We start from the raw sequence: 21734 nt of genomic DNA, 5'->3' as shown, positions 1-21734 counted from the left end.
CCTCCGGGAATGCCAAGTACAGCAAGCCTCAGCTTCTGTCACCTGTTTACTGTACTTAGGCTAGTACCTCTCTGTTCCAGTTTGAAAAGGATAGAATCAAATGGTAAAACATGTAAAAAATGCTGGCATACTCTAATTATGGATTTTATACTTTTAGCCCTGTGGGGAATAGATATCCCTCTAACCCATGGAACATTTCATATATCTAATCTTTTTCAAATTTCACTCTTAAAAAAAAAAAAACGGCCACCGCCTGTGCTTTAGTGGTCCATGCAAGAAATGTCATGAGTCTGAAGCAAGGCAGTGATGATGGGGAACAAGAAGGGGAATAGTGAGAGGGAACCTGGTACCCACAGGCCTAAGTGACTGGTCGTAGTCGAGGGCTGAGCCTGCTGTGACACCGAGATCCTTCAGTGTAAGGCACCTGGATAGCTGGTGGGATCACTCACTAAAGCTAGAAGATGGAAAAGTTCTAAAAAGGAAAGAAAATAAATTCAATTTTGGATTTGAAATGTTTATGGTACCAGGAATATCTATGTGTAAAATTTTCAGACTTTTATCTCCTTTCGCTTACATCTACAACTCTTTTAATACTTTAATCCTCAGTTACAGACTTAATGAGTTGCTTTTACTTTTACGAAGGAGATTAAAAATAGAAAGTTATCTGTATTGCCGTCATACTTTTTAAGTTGTTGGGTTTGATTTAATGCAGGCATCATCATGAAAATTTTGTGGGTTATCAAGATGACAACCTATTCCAGGATGAGATGAGATACCTGCGTTCAACATCTGTACCTGCCCCGTACATATCAGTAACTCCTGATGCGAGTCCTAATGTATTTGAAGAGCCAGAGAGCAACATGAAGTCCATGCCACCCAGGTATTTGAGTTATTGTCTTTCTGTTGAGTCCAGTGTTTGGTGGAAGAAAGACTGCAAGCTAGAAGAGAATGCTCTAGAAGTTCTTTCATACATACCTCCATCTCGGGAAGGAAGTTGTGTCAACTCTGCTAACTGTTAGAGCAGTAAGAAAAAGCATGCATTCATGAATCAGGTAAGGTCCTTGACAGCAGAGGCAAATCCAGTTGGAGAGAAAAGATCAACTAGTGAAGTAATAAAGGGTTCCATTTCCATTGTGTATTATATCATTTAATGCTGTAGTAAATCAGACTAGAGAAAGGTCACTTTGAGGCAGCACTTAGAGAAGGTTTCATGGGAGAGGTAGCACTGAAAGTAGATCTTGAGCTTCTTGGATTATTACTTGCACTGCTCCCCCCCGGCCCCACCCTACCCCTTTATAGTATCAGAGTAAAGGGGCTTCTTGAAAACTGAAGAGCAGCATATATATATATATATATATATATATATATATATATATATATATAAGATGCAGAAGGAAGCAGGGTACCACTGAGAGTTTTTAGAGGAGGAATGACATGGTACAAATGCAGACATAGTCTCACAGTGTCAACTGAGAAGCTGAACATTTCAATCAAAGATTTCAGCTGTGTGTGTGGAACCGGATTGTGTTGGCAATGGTTGTTAAAGACAGATGGGTAAAGGAAATATTTTGGAGGAAAAATCAGTGTGACTTGTTGAGTGACTGGATAATGAAAGGGGGGATCAGTTTAGGATAGCATCAAGAGTTCAGGCATGAGTAACTGTGAACATGATGTCAGTAGAAAGGAAACCTTTGGGTTTTCTTGTGTTGCTCCAGTTTCTTCACAAGCTTGATCAATTTTATAAGAACAAGTCATTAATTTTTAGGCTGTACAAAATTTTTTTACGTTGATAGATAAAACTTCCTCTAAAAGCAGAAAAGATGTCTTGTGCTTTATAGTAACACCATATATAAAGTGAATTAAATTAACATATCCCTATATTCTGGTCATTCTGGAGCCAAACAGTGGAAACTGACATCCAGGCACCTTTACCCCAGTTAGTTATGTACAACATTTATCATCTCTTCAAACAAGAATGTGCACACACTTCAGCAGTGAGGAAAGAAAATGGCCAGGGCGTTAGCCACTTACTAGAAAGTATATAAGCTTTACTGAGGGACATAGGATTTTAAACCTGGCTTGAACGATGGAAAAGAAACAACTCTAGAACTCAGGGTGAGAGCGAAAATAGCCCAATATGGAATGAGGTGACTGAGAAAAGAATAGTTTATAAATTTGCCTTAGAAAGTAAAGAAAGGTATTTCTCTTTTTTTATAAAATGTCTCAATAGAGGAAATTATATAACCATCTTAATACTTTTTCAAGTGTTTTTTAATGCTGCTATAGTAAATAGAAAATTGTTGGTTTCCTAAAGCCCGCATGAAAACCACTGAGTTCTCATATGGATGTAAGTATAATATAACTGACACTGGAATTCAGTTTGTCACCTCTCAGTACACTTCGGTGCAGCCATGCTCTGGATAGGGCTTTGGGCAGCACCCCCAAAGAATGAGAAACCTCACAGAACATTCAGCACCAAAGGAAAATTGCGTCCTTTCACTTTCCATTTTATTAGGTATCTGTAGGTACATACCCATTTTCCTTCTGTTCAGTGCTGTTATGAATACATCTGCCTGTCTTTCCTGAATATAATGACACACGTCTTCCACCACGGTGCTTTTGATTCTGAAAGGAGCTTAGAACATCTGAAGCCTTTTCTTCTTCTTCATTTCAAATGCAAAGTAGATTTAAGAAAACTAAAAGTTTTAAGATGCAGTTCTGAAATCAGTCAAAATGTGGCCACATTTGGAAAGATCAAATTATGATTTAAAGAGAGATTGTCAAGTTGGCTTTGAATTTGTATTCTTCCACATGAAATACGGGTTCGTACGGGTTTGACTACACTATTAAAAACTAAATAAATATAGTTGTCACGTCATTCACTTTTTCTCTTGAGTTTTTACCTGTCATCTTGTTCTATCTGCAGTTTGGAAACCAGTCCCATAACTGATACTGATCTTGCCAAGAGAACTGTCTTCCAAAGATCTTACTCAGTTGTTGCTTCTGAATATGATAAACAACACTCCATTTTACCTGCACGAGTTAAAGCCATTCCTAGAAGAAGAGTTAACAGTGGAGACACTGGTAAGTATAAAATAAAAAAGAAGATTGAGTGATCCAAATGGTTTTATTTGTAGATATTTTTTAAAATCTAATTTTTTTTTTTTTTTTTTTTTGCGGTACGTGGGCCTCTCACTGTTGTGGCCTCTCCCGTTGCGGAGCACAGGCTCCGGACGCGCAGGCTCAGCGGCCATGGCTCACGGGCCTAGCCGCTCCGCGGATCTTCCCGGACCGGGGCGTGAACCCGTGTTCCCTGCATCAGCAGGCGGACTCTCAACCACTGCGTCACCAGGGAAGCCCTAAAATCTAAATTTTGAAGGCAGAGGAATGGATTAATTTTAAATTGTGGTAGACATTCCTTTTATGTGACTTAGCCATAAATGTGCCTCTCTAAATTTCACATCTCAGTTGGAAGAGACACCCAGAGATCATCCAGTGTTTTTTAAGAATAAATTGACCTTTAAAGTACATTACTTGTTAGATATCTAAGCCAAATATTGCTACCATTCTCCCTTCCACTAAGCTTCAGTGAACCAGCAGTTCCAATGACTTAACACTTTCACAGTGATCTTCCCACTCGCAATAGAAGCTTATAACTCCTGTAGCTACTACCACTCAAATAGAAAATAAAAAACTGGGGATATGGCTAGCTCTTAATCAGTAAAAATGTTGTATAATCTGGACCAATTGGTATCAACAGCCTCAAACTGGGGCTGATTGATTCTGTCTCAAGAATAAAGAGGATAAAAAGGATAATGTGTTAATGATTTATCAGGCCAACCACTTACTAAATGAAGATCTGACCTAATATTTATAGGTAAATAATTATGTATCTTATTGAAGATCTTCAAGGAAAATATTATTGAGGATAAATCAAATATTAATGATTTATAGGTTCATTCAACAAGTATTTTTGAGCTCTTATTGAGGTACCATTTGTTATAAAGCAGTCCTGTAGAAAATGATGGGGATAAGATGTAGATTCCATTTAGGGAGAAAATAAATCACTTCGTGTTTAGTGTTTTAGAAAGCATGGACTTTAGATTCAGACCTGCAAAAATAAAAACAAAAAAACTGCAAAGACTCTAAAGTGAATAAGCTAGATACTATTCATTAATATCATCTTGAATACATTAATCATATGTATTACCTATAAAAGTTAATAATTTTCTTTTTTTTTCTTTTTTTTTTTTTTCCTTTAAATAGAAGTTGGTTCTTCCCTCTTGAGACATCCATCTCCTGAGCTTTCCCGGCTAATCTCAGCCCACAGCTCTCTTTCCAAAGGAGAACGAAATTTCCAGTGGCCAGTTTTAGCCTTTGTTATACAGCATCATGATCTGGAAGGTCTTGAAATAGCAATGAAACAGGCCTTAAGGAAATCTGCTTGTCGAGTTTTTGCTATGGAGGTAAGAATACATTAATAGGATTATTGATTCATTCATCATACAGTTCATGTGATGATTCTATTTAATGATGTCACTTTTCTACCAAACAGAAATTGTGACAGATTAAGAGACTTCAGTGAATAGAAAATATCGTGTTCGCAACAAAATTAAACTCAAGTTTATGAATATAAATGAATTTAGAGTTTCATAGTTAAGCGCTCTAAAAAACGTTATTTCTGCGTTGCTTCATTATTTGAATCGTGATAATATCTTTTTAAAAAAGCTTTTTGAAATCACAGAGTCTTTTCAGTTAGAATAATCCTGCAAAGGGGATGAAAAGTGGGCTTTTGAGTTGTAAATTTAACAGTAATAACTTATCTGAGTCTCTGGAAATGGATTGCTATATATCATAGACTTTTATATAATAAATTTTTTTTCTTTATCATGGGTAGGAGGTAACCTGCCACTTCATCAGTGGGAGCAATATGAGTGTATTATTTAAGTAAATGGTAGCTTGTATAGAACTTAAGAAACATTCTGTGTTGATCCTGAATGCAAGTGGGGGAAAAAAATGTGCATGGGTAAATTAATATGAAGACAGATTTTTGAAATAAAAAGTATTTGGGGAAAGTATTTTGGTATTGCATTTCGTAGGTATTATTTTCCCTATTATTATTAATTTTTTAATTAGGCCCAAAATTATTGACTGTGTAAGTTCAGTGTACTTTCAGTGAAATGAAGATCAGACTTCCTAGTATCTTTCCTTAAAAGACTTAGTCCAGGAAGGTTCTTTGTTTCCGAATAAGAAAAGTCCTGCTATGTTCACTCGTATATTTTCTTTTTATCTTGGACTTATTTAACCATCATTTATTCAGGCTTTCAACTGGCTTCTGTGTAATGTCATCCAAACAACTTCTCTCCATGATATTCTGTGGCATTTTGTGGCATCACTGACTCCTGCTCCAGTGGAACCAGAAGAAGAAGAGGATGAGGAAAATAAAACAAACAAAGAAAATGCAGAACAAGTAAGTGAGGTTCTTGGTTTTTTAATTGTCCATATTTTTATAGAAGAGTAGAACTACTTTCAGATAGTGCAGTAATTTTCATGAGGTCATTCACAGATTATATAACCTAAAGGCAGGAATAAAATTTCAGTGCTATTAACTATGCTGAGTGGAAGTCTTCTGCCTCCAAAAACGCTGTCAGTCAATTCTGATTTCTCACTAGCCATCACTGTCTCGAAGCAATCAACTGCAAGATAAACACTGTCACGGTGCAGTATAAGACAGATAAACAGGGCAACATTATTACAGAGAAGATCAGTCTACTTTACAACATTACTGTACGGTACAGAGAGTGAAAATGATACTGTGTAGGGACATGAAATTCAAAAAGCTTTGGCTAGAAGGGACTTGTATTTTATAGGAGGCAGGCTGTATCCTGGAAAAGCATTGAACTTGGACCCTGGAAGCCTGGATTCCAGCCCCATTTCCACCTCTGTAGCTGTGACTTGTGGGCCTCATTTCTATTTCTAGAATAAAAAAGTAGAGGACTAAATCCTCCATTTAAAAGACTGTCAGAATAGGCAGAAAAAAACAAAAGCTAGATACTGTGTATAAGCATCACATCTAAAACATAAGGATAGAGGAAGATTAAAAGTAGAAAAAGATACACTGGGTCAATACCAACCAAAATTAGCTAGTTGAACATCAGAAAAAAACAGACTTCAAGACATAATTATCAGTAGGGATAAAGAGGCTTTCTACAAAATGATAAGAGTAGCTCTGTGTAGTTAATGTAGGTTTGTAGTTAATAGTATAGCCTTTAAAGAAGTAAAAATCAACAGAGCTGCAAGTAAAAACAGAAAAAAAATCCACAATTACAATGTGAGATTATCACGCATTCACGAGAGCTGTCTATTCCTGGGTAACAAACCGCCCCAAAACCCAGTGGATGAAAACACTTGCTTATTGGCTTACAGCTCTGTGGGTCAGCAATTTGGGTGAGGCTCAACTGAAGGGAAGGGCTCATTTCTGCTAGTAGACTAGTGAGTACACTGGAATTGATACTCATATGTGGCATTTATTTGTTTGGTGATTTTATTGATAGGTGACCCTATCATTTTTTCCTTTAAAATAATACATATTTAGTTAATCTTAACGGATGCCTTGGGTATGGTTTGATTGTATTTACATTTCTGTTACATGAATATCCTTAAAGTATACATTTTTGTGTGTGTGGGAAAAATTCCTTTCAGCAGACAAATGGATCAACTTGCTTTCAATTTCTGTCTTAGGAGAAAGATACAAGAGTATGTGAACATCCACTCTCAGATATAGTGATTGCAGGGGAAGCTGCTCATCCTTTACCACATACATTTCACCGCTTACTTCAAACGATCTCTGATCTTATGATGTCTCTCCCCAGCGGCAGTTCGTTACAGCAAATGGCCCTGAGGTAATCTTATATCTAAGCATTGTAGGTACCCTGGAAAAGGGATTTTGTGGAGTAGTCAAAGCACAAAATGCTTGAAAGACCTCTTTAAATAGTAAGATAGAAAGAATACCTGCATTATGTGAATGGTGCCTCCCTCATGACTGTCATAATTTAGAATTGTCCTTCTTAGTTCGTGCCTGTTGGCCCCTTGTGGATAATATACTACTTAGTCCTCTAAATTATCACAGTCTGTAACAGTCTTCCTCACTTTCCCCTCTCTTCTACCCGAAATCACGTGTCTTAGTGCTACTCAACAGTACAGTCTTAAATGTCACAAAAAGAGAGAGGGAATGAAATCTCAAAAACAGAAATCAAAATAGGATTTTGAATTGAAAAGAATATCAAGAGAAATAGAGCCTAGTCATATGCAGCCAATCCTAAAACTACATTGAAGAGCATCGCCTCCTTTTAAGTCCAGACCTGCTGAGATTCAACATTACTTTTACATTGTGGACCTTGTCATTAGAGCCACGCACTAGACTACACATATAAATAAATCCTCCACTGATTTTTATAAGAAATAGGTTGAAGGAGTGATTTTGGCTACGCACATCCCTAACGATAAGACCAGCAGAGAGGAGATTTTGTTTCCTCCTCACAAGATTTTTGAAGTACAAAGTGTGTTATACTATGATGGATTAGTACGGAATTGTAAGACTAATACATTTAAGAGGCTCTTATAGTTGGGGTAACACTTGTCTACAAAACTGATTTATTACCCTTTTTGCTTCTGTAGCCTTGACCTTCATGTATCCAGTTTGAAAACGGGTGAACTTTCCTTCGAATTTATATTGTTCGAAAGAAATGACCTTTATTTCTCAAAAAAAAAAAAAAAATTAATTAATAAAAGCCAGTAGAAATAATTTTGTTTCTTGAATTTTTTTAAATTTGTATTTTTTGTACCTAGAGCATTAAGATTTCTTGAAATATTAGCTACAGAATGCTTTTTTCCAGGAATCCCTTAGAGGTTCCCGAAAAAGAATTTTTTAATGTATTACTTATGCCTTTTTAGATGCTGGAGTCTGAAATTCAAGCAATCTGATCACCAGTTCCTCCATCAGAGCAACGTCTTTCATCACATTAACAATATTTTGTCAAAATCAGATGATGGAGACAGTGAAGAGAGTTTCAGCATCAGCATACAGTCTGGCTTTGAGGCTATGAGTCAGGTCAGTCATTTTAGCATTGTTAATACTCAACGATGTATTGAAGGAGAAACTGAAAATTACTTCTAAATAATTTGATTCTTCCTGCTATTTCTTATCTCATGTCTGTTTGTTTTATTATCATGGGAGATGTCCATTTGAGTGTTATAATTATGTATATTTGTTTCTGGTAGGAATTATGCATTGTAATGTGCTTAAAGGACTTAACCAGCATTGTTGACATAAAAACTTCTAGCCGACCTGCCATGATTGGCAGTTTGACAGATGGTTCCACAGAAACCTTCTGGGAATCAGGAGATGAGGATAAAAACAAAACCAAGAACATCACCATCAACTGTGTGAAAGGAATCAATGCCCGCTATGTATCTGTTCATGTGGACAATTCCCGAGATCTTGGGGTAAGAAAGGAAACTTAATTTGTGGTTCGTTAGTTCTTTTCAGACCTTTATTTATCATGCAGTCTCATTTCTGAGTTTTAGCAAAGAGATTTTCATCTGGAATTCACCAACCAAACTATATTTTTATAGTTCTAAAATAAATCTTAAGTCTAAAAGCAGAGGAATATGACTGGGAGCACTGTGGAATACCAATTCTAAGAAAAGGTCTGATTACAAATATACCATGGCTATAGCTAAGCAATATAAATATCCATTCCATGATTTTTTACCTCCATGCCCCCTGTTCAGGCTACTTCCTTGGCCTGGAAGTCCTCTCCTTAAACTCTGCTTTTCATAATCCTTCCCAAATCTGAGACCCGATAGACAAATCCTCTCCCAGTACCTCATCTATAAGAATTACTCTTTCTCTCCTCTGGGTTCTTTTTTATATTACTCTGATGGCACTTAATACACTTTGACCGATAGTGTAATTAGCTTTCAGTTTTTAATCCTCACCCCCGGCCATCATGAGGGAATTGGGGGAGGTTCCTGGACTAACCTAAGTAATCATACTTTATGTTCTCCCTAGCTCTAGCCTGTCTACATGTTTCCACTGCATTGAGCACTCTTCTACAAAAAGCACTGAAGAGGAAAAAGCATCCTATTTACTTGAGTGTTCAGAGCCAAGAAAAAAGTAGCACCAACTACCAAACTCCCATGCTTTTACCCCATTCCTGGGGAAGAATACTTCTTGGGATTTTTTTTTCCCTCTGAATGGAAGTGGCTTGCTAACAGATATAGTATTAATAAGTCCCCTTGGGCCATTGCCAAGCTGCTCTGATCCCATTTGTTTATCTCCTTTCCCAGGGACAGCCAAAGTGATGGGTTTGGGTCTCCTGTATGGAGAACGCCAACCACAGAAGTTCAGTGTGCAGTCAGAGCACTCCTTGCCATCCACGGTCACCCCAACTTCTGTCCATCAGCTCAGATTGAATAAGGAATAAAGGCTTAGCTAATATATCACTAGCTTACCTCCTCTTGAGACCCAACAGTCCAGTTGGTACAACTACTTTATCTTACTTGAAAGTCAAGTATAACAAATCAAAACATCTTTCTGTCAGGAACTCACTGCTCAGTGCAGTGTTATCTCTGATGCATGTTGTAAGCTAGGACACACTTTCCCTCAAAACAATGGTTGCACTCAATTTGACATTTTTGTCTTTTATGAGAGATAATCATGATAATATTCATTTTTAAAAGCCCCAGTATGTATGCTGACATCAGCTTTTCTTTTAGGAAACCTCCTCTAATTTATGTGCATCATTAAGACTTACATACCTCTGTGTCCCCGCAGCCTGCCCACCACACTGCCTTAAACACAGCACTTGTTGATATGAATTGCATCAGCCTATAGCACTTAAAGTATGCAGCTCTCCAAGGAATTAGTATGTCAGTCTCTTTCTTGATGTGCTTGGCATAAAACTTACTCAAACTTAAGGTCTCTGGCTCTAGTACCAGTGTGACTCTTTTCAGTACTTAAAGGTATCGAATTCCTTTTGATATTTTACTTTGTGTGTTAATGTTCCTCCCCTAGTTTGACAAGGATCTCGAGGGGATAGAGCCCATCCCTCTCATATATCCTTCTCCAAGTCACTAAGGCCGTCTGGGTCCATCGTGATATCCACAAGTGTTTGTTGCCTAAGCTACCTGTCTTCCTCCTTTTTACAGCTGGAAACAATGAGAATAATGTGATAAAATGGCACCTGAGTAGCAAGGCAAGTTGCTGAAAGGCTTCATGATAAAGATAGAATTTAAATGATTAGACTTTGGATGAAAAGAGGGAATGCCAACCTCCTCTCTCAGAGCCCATAGAGAAGGGCTGAAATGTGAGATTCAAGATGGAGTTTGTGAGAATAAGAAAAGAGTGGAGGTGTAGGAACTGTCGTTGGTTGGACAGATGGAATGAAGTCAGTTCGGAAGGACCGTAAAAGACAGGCAGAAGAGCTGATGTTATATTGATAGGCTGTAAGAAATCACTGTCAGTTCTGGAGCCAGGAACATGGCATAGTAACTATTTTGAACTGTTTACTTTAGAATAAAGTTACCTCGATGACCTTCTTAACTGGCAAAGCAGTAGAAGATTTGTGCAGAATAAAGCAGGTAATTAAAACTTTGTCATTAAATGTTTTACTGCCCAGGGAGAAATTTCTTCTTCTCAGTCTCCACTGTTGAGTTCTAATTTTGGCATGCCACCCAAGTACAAGTATTATAGGAAGTCGTCTATTTACAAAACACTCAATTGGCAAATGGTCCATGCATAGGAATAGTTACAACCATCTCTGTTCTAAACATCTTACCTGTTATTTCCCTAAATCTCTCTAGTGATGAGCAGGTACACTGTGCTATAGCCCTCCACCCTGACTCCTGCTCCCCTGCGGAGACTCAGGGTGCCTTAAAATTCATCATAGATCCGCTTCACAACTGTCACCTTGATTCACCCACACTTCAGGTTGAAATGTAGGTTGTTGTCCTGTAGCTTGAAAATCTTTCAGTTGCAACACTGTGACTATATCCAGGTTGAAAGTCAATTTACAAACCAGCTCTAGAAACAAGTTAAGTTCTATTTGGGCATGTGACCGAGATTCTGTATAAACTCACTTACTTGTGAGTGAATAGTGTCAGAAACCATTTTACAGTACACTGAAGTTTAATCCTTGAAAAAAAGTTGTACTCTCAATGAAATATACTGAAATAAGTAATGACCAATGTGAATTTACATATTATATAATTTTTCTTCAAAAGTAAAATATATTAAGTAACTGCACAGCAAAAATCCTTGCTTTAAATGTGCTTTCATGTGAAGATGCACAAAACAGGACTTCATTGCTGATCATGTGAGTATTTCTACTTACAGTCAGTGTAGGTGCAGTCATGTAAATTGTTTGCAGTGGTTTCACTTAACGTAACTTGTGCTCAGAAGCCATATAGTTAGCAGACCTGCATTTTAATTCTCAACTCCATCACTTACTAGACGTCTGCCATCTGTGTTAATTAACCTCACTTTCTTCATCTGTAGCTACTATAGTATTGTATTGTCCTCACAAGGTTTAAATAAGATAATCAGTGTGAAATAATCTAATAAGCTTTTCTGTGGCTACAATTATTTGTTATTTGAGCTTGCTGTTGTTAATGCAAAGTCTAGGACAGTGATAAAATAGTAGTACACCTGTATCAGGTTTCTATCCCTTTTCTGCTCTGCTAGGTTGATCTGGATTCCAGGCACATTGGTTGGGTAACAAGTGAACTTCCAGGAGGGGATAATCACATCATCAAAATTGAATTAAAGGGCCCAGAAAATACACTGAGAGTTCGACAAGTTAAGGTTCTGGGCTGGAAGGATGGCGAAAGCACAAAAATTGCTGGCCAGATTTCAGCCAGTGTGGCCCAGCAAAGGAACTGTGAAGCTGAGACTCTACGAGTGTTCAGACTTATTACATCACAAGTGAGTGTCCTTACTACACGTTTTCTAGCACAGGATAAATTGAAATAATATACGACTTCAACAGTAGTATCAAGAGGTTAACAAAATATTTTGGAAAGCTTGTTAGAGATTGCTGGCTACAAACGTGGCCCGTTTTTTTCTTCTCATAGCCCTGAATTCTTGTATTTCACTTTGCATTCACCTCCTGAAGAGTAGAGGTGTGCAGTAGGAATAGCCTAGTAGCATAAAGCCCACAGAGCCAGCTACTGACTCCTCTAGCCTCCTCAGAGGAGGTTCTGCCATTGAGTTGTTCTCACCTCCTTCTCTTCTCCACCAGGTATTTGGAAAGCTCATCTCTGGAGATGCTGAACCCACACCAGAACAAGAGGAAAAAGCACTATTGTCATCACCTGAAGGAGAAGAAAAAGTATACAATGTATTTATTTATATTCTAAAAATATTTATTTCCCTTTTTCACTTTGTTACTTTTGTTCACTGAAATAATCCATGTACTGCTGTGTATTTTAAAGTATATGGGATACTAGTTTCTGTATCTTTAACTAAAACTAAAGTTAATAGTTTTTACTTTAATTAGAAAGAAGATGAAGGAACTACCAGAAGATATTCACTTTTTGTTCATGTATGATCTAGCTTGTATTTTAAGTAACGACAAAATTTGATCTAAACCTTGCGCTGTTGTGTTTCAACGTTGGCACTTGTAAAATCAGCTCCGTCATTGACTGTGCTGTGCGCCTTCCACCATCTTCTCTGTCCTTCACGGTTCAGCTCAAAAATACTGTCTCCTCCATGAGCCTCCTTTATGATTGTTCAGGGGAAATCATAAAGAAGGTCACAGAGAAGACACAAAGTAGTATGTCCTCTGCTAAGCTTCATAGTAATTTCTGTGTCTCTTCTTGGTTTCTCTCTTGTTAGGTTTATTTGTATCCATGTTTTATATCTTCTACTTAATTATACCTTCTTAAAGACCAAGTACGTGTCTGATTTGTCTTTGTATCCACCATGGGATAAACACACATGCGTTCGGTAAATTTTTATTGGAATAACCTGTTCTTTATACTGTTCTTGAAATTTCTTCTAAAATGCATTTGCCTAACTTATTTGGTCTAAACTAAAGCACTATATCTAAGAGGAGAACCTCATCCATTTTCAAAAAGAGAGGTCAACCCTGACTAGTCTTCATATTCTTGTGTCTTTAGATGCTGTAAATAATCAACTTGACAGCCCTTTGAAAGACAATTTCAAGGACTTATCTAGGCTAACCCTGTGCCTTCTGATACAGTAGCATCTAAATCATCCACATTTTTCTGTTTGGGTTCTGTTTAAAAAAAAAAAAATGGGATTTCATAAACTCTGGTGATTTTTTTCAGCATCTTTAGGAGATATTTGCACGACTGAGTAACTACTCATTAAATCAGCTGAATTTTAACAAATGTCAGTTTTTGGCTAAATAACCTTACGAGCTGGTAACAAGCCCTCAGAAAGCTTACCTTCTGTTCTTAGATGTGAACAGTCCATCCCCTCCCTCCCAAAAACAGATCAACAGGAATACTCTACAGTATATAATCGACTTATTAAATGCGTGAAAAATTGCACGTCAGTTGCATATCAGGATTTCAGAGTACATTGAGGTTATTGTTTGTGGCCTGGAGTGGTCAGAGAAGACTTCTTGGGGGATACTAGACTTTGAGTTAGACCTGAAAGAGAATGGATGAAAGTCAGATTAATAGGATGGGAGCAAGGGCACCTTGAAGAGGCTGGCCTAACTCTAGGAGAGTGTATGCTGAGGCATTAAGATCGAATAGGAAGGGTTATGCTAGTGGTTCGATGGTGGTGAGATAACATAACTTTTAAGGGAATCATTTTATAAGTCAGGTTTTTGAAGTAAAATTTACATACAAAAATTTCATCTTTTTAAACTGCATCGTTTCAAATTTTGACCAGTGTATACAGTGGTGAAATCATTACAAGCAAGTTTTAAAACACAGCTCTCCCAGAATTTCCCCATTGTTCCTTTGCATTCAATCCCCTTATCTAGTTCCTAGCCCCTGGCAACCACTGAGATATTTTCTGCCCCTATAATGTTGCCTTTTCCCAGGTGTTATTTAATGGAACCCTGTAGAAAGTAGCCTTTTTATTATTTTTTTTAATATGGTCTTTTTTTTAAACATCTTTATTGGAGTATAATTGCTTTACAATGGTGTGTTAGTTTCTGCTTTATAACAAAGTGAATCAGCTATACGTACACATATATCCCCATATCTCCTCCCTCTTGCATCTCCCTCCCACCCTCCCTATCCCACCGCTCTAGGTGGTCACAAAGCACCGAGCTGATCTCTCTGTGCTATGCAGCTGCTTCCCACTAGCTATCTGTTTTACATTCGGTAGTGTATCTATATCCATGCCACTCTCTCACTTTGTCACAGCTTAGCCTTCCCCCTCCCCGTGTCCTCAAGTCCATTCTCTACGTCTGTGTCTTTATTCCTGTCCTGCCGCTAGGTTCTTCAGAACCATTTTTTTTTTTTTTTTTTTTTTAGATTCCATATATATGTGTAAGCGTACAGTATTTGTTTTTCTCTTTATGACTGACTTCCCTCTGTATGACAGTCTCTGGGTCCATCCACCTCACTACAAATAACTCAATTTCATGTGTTTGTTGGCAATCTATATCTTCTTTGGAGAAATGTTTATTTAGGTCTTCTGCCCATTTTTGGACTGGGATGTTTGGTGTTTTTTTTTTTTTTTATATTGACCTGCATGAGCTGCTATTAAATTTTGGAGATTAATCCTTTGTCAGTTGCTTCGTTTGCAAATATTTTCTCCCATTCTGAGGGCCATCTTTTCATCTTGTTTATGGTTTCCTTTGCTATGCAAAAGCTTTTAAGTTTCATTAGGTCCCATTTGTTTATTTTTGTTTCTATTTCCATTTCTCTAGGAGGTGGGTCAACAAGGATCTTGCTATCATTTATGTCCTAAGACTGTTCTGCCTATGTTTTCCTCAAAGAGTTTTATAGTGTCTGGCCTTACATTTATGTCTTTAATCCATTTTGAGTGTATTTTCGTGTATGGTGTTAGGGAGTGTTCTAATTTCATTCTTTTATCTGTAGCTGTCCAGTTTTCCCAGCACCGCTTATTGAAGCGGCTGTCTTTTCTCCATTTTATATTCTTGCCTCCTTTATCAAAGATAAGGTGACCATATGTGCGTGAGTTTACCTCTGGGCTTTCTGTCCTCTTCCATTGATCTGTATTTCTGTTTTTGTGCCAGTACCATACTGTCTTGATTACTGTAGTAGCTTTGGAGTATAGTCTGAAGTCCAGGAGCCTGATGTCCTGCTCCGTTTTTCTTTCTCAAGATTGCTTTGGCTATTCGGGGTCTTCTGTGTTTGCATACAAATTGTGAAATTTTTTGTTCTAGTTCTGTGAAAAATTCCATTGGTAGTTTGATAGGGATTGCATTGAATCTGTGGATTGCTTTGGGTAGTATACTCATTTTCACAATGTTGATTCTTCCAGTCCAAGAACATGGTATATCTCTCCAACTGTTGGTGTCCTCTTTAATTTCTTTCATCAGTGTCTTACAGTTTTCTGCATACAAGTCTTTTGTCTCCTTAGATAGGTTTATTCCTAGGTATTTTCATTCTTTTTGTTGCAGTGGTAAATGGGAGCATTTCCTTAATTTCTCTTTCAGATTTTTCATCGTTAGTGTACAGGAATGCAAGAGAATTCTGTGCATTAATTTTGTATCCTGTTACTTTACCAAATTCATTGATTAGCTCTAGTAGTTTTCTGGTAGCATCTTTAGGATTCTCTATGTATAGTATCATGTCATCTGCAAATAGTGACGGCTTTACTTCTTTTCCGATTTCGATTCCTTTTAGTTCTTTTTTGTCTCTGATTGCTGTAGCTAAAACTTCCAAAACTCTGTTGAATAATAGTGGTGAGAGTGGGCCACCTTGTCTTGTTCCTGATCTTAGTGGAAATGGTTTTAGTTTTTCACCATTGAGAACAATGTTGGCTGTGGGTTTGTCATATATGGCCTTTATTATGTTGAGGTAAGTTCCCTCTATGCCTACTTTCTGGAGAGTTTTTATCATAAATGGGTGTTGAATTTTGTCAAAAGCTTTCTCTGCATCTATTGAGGTCATCATATGGTTTTTATCCTTCAATTTGTTAATATGGTGTATCACATTGATTGATTTGCAAATACTGAAGAATCCTTGCATTCCTGGGATAAACCCCACATGATCATGGTGTATGATCCTTTTAATGTGCTGTTGGATTCTGTTTGCTAGTATTTTGTTGAGGATTTTTGCATCTATGTTCATCAGTGATATTGGCCTGTAGTTTTCTTTTTTCGTGACATCCTTGTCTGGTTTTGGTATCAGGGTGATGGTGGCCGTGTAGAATGAGTTTGGGAGTGTTCCTCCCTCTGCTATAGTTTGGAAGAGTTTGAGAAGGACAGGTGTTAGCTCTTCTCTAAAGGTTTGATAGAATTCGCCTGTGAAGCCATCTGGTCCTGGGCTTTTGTTTGTTGGAAAATTTTTAATCACAGTTTCAATTTCAGTACTTGTGATTGGTCTGTTTATATTTTCTATTTCTTCCTGGTTCAGTCTTGTTGTACTTTTCTAAGAATGTGCCCATTTCTTCCAAGTTGTCCATTTTATTGTCATATAGTTGCTTTGAGTAATCTCTCATGATCCTTTGTATTTCTGCAGTGTCTGTCGTAACTTCTGTTTCATTTCTAATTCTACTGATTTGAGTTTTCTCCCTTTTTTTCTTGATGAGTCTGGCTAATGGTTTATCAGTTTCGGTTATCTTCTCAAAGAACCAGCTTTTAGTTTTATTGATCTTTGCTATCGTTTCCTTCATTTCCTTTTCATTTATTTCTGATCTGATCTTTATGATTTCTATCCTTCTGCTAATTTGGGTTTTTTTTAATTCTTCTTTCTCTAATTGCTTTAGGTGTAAGGTTAGGTTGTTTATTTGAGATGTTTCTTCTTTCTTGAGGTAGGACTGTATTGCTATAAACTTCCCTCTTAAACTGGTTTTGCTGCATCCCATAGGTTTTGGGTCATCATGTTTTCATTGTCATTTGTTTATAGGTATTTTTTGATTTCCTCTTTGATTTCTTCAGTGATCTTTTGGTTATTTAGTAGCGTGTTGTTTACCCTCCATGTGTTTGTATTTTTTACAGATTTTTTTCCTGTAATTGATATCTGGTTTCATAGTGTTGTGGTCAGAAAAGATAGTTGATACAATTTCAGTTTTCTTAAGTTTACCAAGGCTTGATTTGCAGCCCAAGATATGATCTATCCTGGAGAGTGTCCATGAGCACTTGAGAAGAAAGTGTATTCTGTTGTTTTCGGATGGAATATCCTATAAGTATCAATTAAGTCCTTCTTGTTTAATGTATCATTTAAAGCTTGTGTTTCCTTATTTATTTTCATTTTGGGTGATCTGTCCGTTGGTGAAAGTGGGGTGTTAAAGTCCCCTGCTATGATTGTGTTACTGTCGATTTCCCCTTTTATGGCTGTTAGCATTTGCCTTATGTATTGAGGTGCTCCTATGTTGGGTGCATAAATATTTACAATTGTTATATCTTCTTCTTGCACTGATCCCTTGATCATTGTGTAGTGTCCTTCTTTGTCTCTTGTAATAGTCTTTATTTTAAAGTCTATTTTGTCTGATATGAGAATTGCTACTCCAGCTTTCTTTTGATTTCCATTTGCATGGAATATCTTTTTCCATCCCCTCACTTTCAGTCTCTATGTGTCCCTGGGTCTGAAGTGGGTCTCTCGTAGACAGCATATATACGGGTCTTGTTTTTGTATCCATTCAGCCAGTCTGTATGTTTTGGTTGGAGCACTTAATCCATTTACATTTAAGGTAATTATCCATATGTATGTTCCTATTACCATTTTCTTAATTGTTTTGGGTTTGTTATTGTAGGTCTTTTCCTTCTCTTGTGTTTCCTCCCTAAAGAAGTTCCTTTAGCATTTGTTGTAAAGCTGGTTTGGTGGTGCTGAATTCTCTTAGCTTTTGCTTGTCTGTAAAGGTTTTAATTTCTCCATTGAATCTGAATGAGATCCTTGCTGGGTAGAGTAATCTTGGTTGTAGGTTTTTCCCTTTCATCACTTTAAATATGTCCTGCCACTCCCTTCTGGCTTGCAGAGTTTCTGCTGAAAGATCAGCTGTTAAGCTTATGGGGATGCCCTTGTATGTTATTTGTTGCTTTTCCCTTGCTGCTTTCAGTATTTTTTCTATGTATTTAATTTTTTGATAGTTTGATTAATATGTGTCTTGGCATGTTTCTCCTTGGATTTATCCTATGTGGGACTCTCTGCGCTTCCTGGACTTGATTGACTATTTCCTTTCCCATTTTAGGGAAGTTTTCAACTATAATCTCTTCAGATATTTTCTCAGTCCCTTTCTTTTTGTCTTCTTCTGGGACCCCTATAATTCGAACGTTTGTGTGTTTAATGTTGTCCCAGAGGTCTCTGAGACTGTCCTCAATTCTTTTAATTTTTTTTTTCTTTATTCTGTTCTGAGGTAGTTTTTAATTTTGATAAAGTTCAATTTATTTTTTTAAATGACTCATGGTTTTTGTGTCTTATCTAATTAAGGTCACAAAGATTTTCTCCTGTTTCTTCTAGAAACCTGAGAACTTTAGTTCTTTTATTTAGAACTATATACATTTCAAGTTTTTCTATACAGTATGAGCTAACGGTTGAGGTTCATTGTTTTGGCATACGCAGATGTTCAATTCTTCTGCTACCATTTGATGAAAAGACTATCCTTTATCAATAATCAGTTCACTGTAAATGTGTAGGTCTGTTTCTGGACCCTATTCTGTTTCATTAATCTACACGTATATTCTTACACCAGCATCAGGTTGTCTTGATTACTGTAGCTTTATAGAGAATCATGAGATAAGATTCCAACCAAGTCTTTTTCAAAGTTGTTTTGGCTATTCCAGGTTCTTTCCATTTCCGTAGAAAGCTTAAAATCAGATTGTCAATTTTTTTCCTCCCCAACAAAGAAAGAAAGAAAGAAAGAAAGAAAGAAAGAAAGAAAGAAACCTACTGGAATATTGATTGGAATTGCACCAAAGTGCTAAGTCAGTCTGGGAGAATTGACATCTTAATATTGAGTCTTCCTGTCCATGAATATGATATTTATTTAGGTCTGTCCCTTTGTTTAGATCTTCTTTAATTTCTGCCAGCAGTGTTTTGTAGTTGAGTTCTGTGTACCTGTCTTACGCATTTTATTAAATTGATCCCTAAACATTTCATGGTTTTGATGCTATTGTAAATGATATTTTTAATCTCACTTTCCAGTTATTCATTTCTAGTGTATAAAGATACAGTTGACTTTTTGTATTAAACCTATATCCTCTGGTCCCCTTAAATTCACTTATTGGTTCTGGAAGCTTTTTTATAGTATCTTTGGGATTTTCTTCATAGATAATCATGTAGTCTTCAAAGAAAGTCAGTTTTACTTCTTCCTTTCCAATCTTATGTTACTGCACTGGCCAAGACCTTCAGTACCATTTTGAATAAAAGTAGTGAGATTAGTCTTCCTTTTCTAGATTGTAAAAAGAAAGTATTCAGTCTTTCACCATAGACTTTTTGTAACTGCTCTTAATCAGTTTGAGGAGGTTCCTTCTGTTTCTGATTTGCTGAGAATTTTTATCAGAATGGATGTCTTATGTATTTTTCTTTTTTCATTTTCTTTTATTAGGTAAAATAATCCATATATTGCTATGTATGTTAATGGATATGCTGTATTTGCTTATATGCAGTTTATTTTTCTTTAATAAAAAAGAAGATTAACTAGAGGCGTGATAGCTGAATGGCACAGTGTTTCTTTTTGGGATGATGAAAGTGCTCTAAAATTGACTGTGGTGATGGTTGCACTGATTTGTGCATGTATAGTATATAAACCATTGAACTGTACACTTTAAATGAATGAATAGTATGGTATGTCAGAAAAGCAAAATGAATTATGAAAGAAGTTAAAAGGCCATCCTATCTAAAAGGAATTCATTTGTTAATGTATAATCTACTAGTATTTTAAGTAGCAAAAAAAAAAAAAATTTATTCTACAAACTTACTCTCCTTAGTAGATACAGGGATATTGCAGTTACCGATTTTTTTTTTTTTTTTGGTACCCATTCTTTTCGAGTGAGCTTTGGTAGTTGTGTCTTCCAAGTAATTTGCCCGTTTCATCTAAGTTGCTGAATTTATTGGCATAAGTTGTTCATAATATACTCTTATTATCCTTAGACTCTATAGTGATGTATCTTCTTTTACTATACCTTTCCATCTGTTTGCTCTGGATTTGATTCGTTCTTTTTCTGGTTTCCTAAGGTCCTAATATGATGACTCAAGACCTTTCTCTTCTCATATAAGTAATGCTGTAATCTTCTTCTAAGCACTGCTTTAGTGTCAACACATTTGGGTGCATTGTTTTTTTCAGTTCATTAAATATAAAATATTTTCCTACTTCTATTTTGATTTCTTCCTTGACCCCTGGGTAATTAATTTCTAAATATTTGGGAGATTTCCTGATAGCTTTGTATTATTGATTTCTAGTTTATTTCTATCATGGTAAATATATATATATATATAAATTTTGTATAATTTCATCCCTTTTAAAACTGTTAAGACCTGAATTCTGACTCATAGTATGAATGTCCATGTACACTGGAAAAGAATATGAACTCTGCTGCTGTTCTGTGAAGGGTTCTATAAATATTGATTAATTCAGTTGGCTGATAGTTTTTTGTTCAGGTCTGTAAGAACCTTGCTGATTTTTGTTTCTTTGCTCATTTTCTTGTTCTGTCAGGTACAGAAAGAATTTTGAAGTGTCCGACTATATGGATTTCTCTTTTTAGATTTTAGTTTACCTGGTTGCCCATCTCAGCTCTCTGATGGGCACACAAAAAGTTACGGTTTTGTAGACTATCAGCTTTTCTCATTGTTAATAAGGTGGGAGTGACATTCTCTTGTGGCTTTCTCTATCCTCAGAAAAGTGAAACCAAGAGTTATTTTTAATTCTAATACAAGGGTGGTTTGCCTCAGTTTTCTTACCTGTAAAACAGGCAAAACATCAGATCTTACCTTATGGGGTTTTTTTGAGGATTAAGTAAGATTGTGTATTTATGTGTTTGCCTATTTATCCACCACTTGAGAGAGTGCCATACACATGCTAAGCACTATAAAACTTCAACCTTCATTTTTCTTCTTATGATATGCTTCTTTGTTTACTGTTGGTGTTGGAGTAGCTTGATTTAAGGCCACCGTTATCAGAGAGTTTTCTTAAGACACTTTCCTTTTAACCAAGTGTCATTTTCCTGAGTTGCTCTTCTAATAACCGAATGTAGGATATGAACTAATAATGTTCAGAATTGAGAAACAGATTCAATCAAACTGACACAGATTGACTAGATTAAAGAAATCCATGGAGTGTGCTTCTGTGGATTTCTTAAATTCAGAAATTTTGCCCGTTTTATAGCCACCTTAGCCAACAGTGATTTCTTCAAGCTTTTTATCCTTTGTCCTAGTATTACAGATCTCCATTTAAAATAAATTCACCTTCTAAAAATACCTGCATAACTGTTTCTCAAGATGCTTCAAAATGTCAAATATACGTATTTTATTGAAAGAGCCCGCTTCCTTTTTTTCCTTTTTGCTGTATAAAGGCAACTTCAGATGCTGACCTGAAAGAACATATGGTTGGAATCATATTC

General features: G+C 36.5%; 1 protein-coding gene across 1 annotated transcript in view; it reads left to right on the top strand.

Moving 5' to 3' along the window:
• MYCBP2 (MYC binding protein 2) overlaps nucleotides 1-21734 on the top strand; it is a 280943-nt gene that overhangs the window by 238870 nt on the left and 20339 nt on the right. The window contains exons 59-69 of the mRNA XM_007466789.1: nucleotides 713-880; nucleotides 2927-3084; nucleotides 4267-4466; nucleotides 5321-5470; nucleotides 6742-6902; nucleotides 7954-8110; nucleotides 8281-8505; nucleotides 10579-10644; nucleotides 11747-11986; nucleotides 12303-12401; nucleotides 21687-21734. The exon at nucleotides 21687-21734 is cut by the window's right edge and continues 48 nt beyond it. Of these exons, the coding sequence (XP_007466851.1) occupies nucleotides 713-880; nucleotides 2927-3084; nucleotides 4267-4466; nucleotides 5321-5470; nucleotides 6742-6902; nucleotides 7954-8110; nucleotides 8281-8505; nucleotides 10579-10644; nucleotides 11747-11986; nucleotides 12303-12401; nucleotides 21687-21734 (1672 nt within the window). The remainder of the gene's footprint in view (nucleotides 1-712; nucleotides 881-2926; nucleotides 3085-4266; nucleotides 4467-5320; nucleotides 5471-6741; nucleotides 6903-7953; nucleotides 8111-8280; nucleotides 8506-10578; nucleotides 10645-11746; nucleotides 11987-12302; nucleotides 12402-21686) is intronic.

Source organism: Lipotes vexillifer, unplaced genomic scaffold (assembly GCF_000442215.2).
Source record: "Lipotes vexillifer unplaced genomic scaffold, Lipotes_vexillifer_v1.1 scaffold19, whole genome shotgun sequence".
In the NCBI taxonomy this organism is placed as follows: domain Eukaryota; kingdom Metazoa; phylum Chordata; class Mammalia; order Artiodactyla; family Lipotidae; genus Lipotes; species Lipotes vexillifer.
Note: the sequence above shows the minus strand (reverse complement) of the source record. Positions and strands in the feature narration are given on the sequence as shown.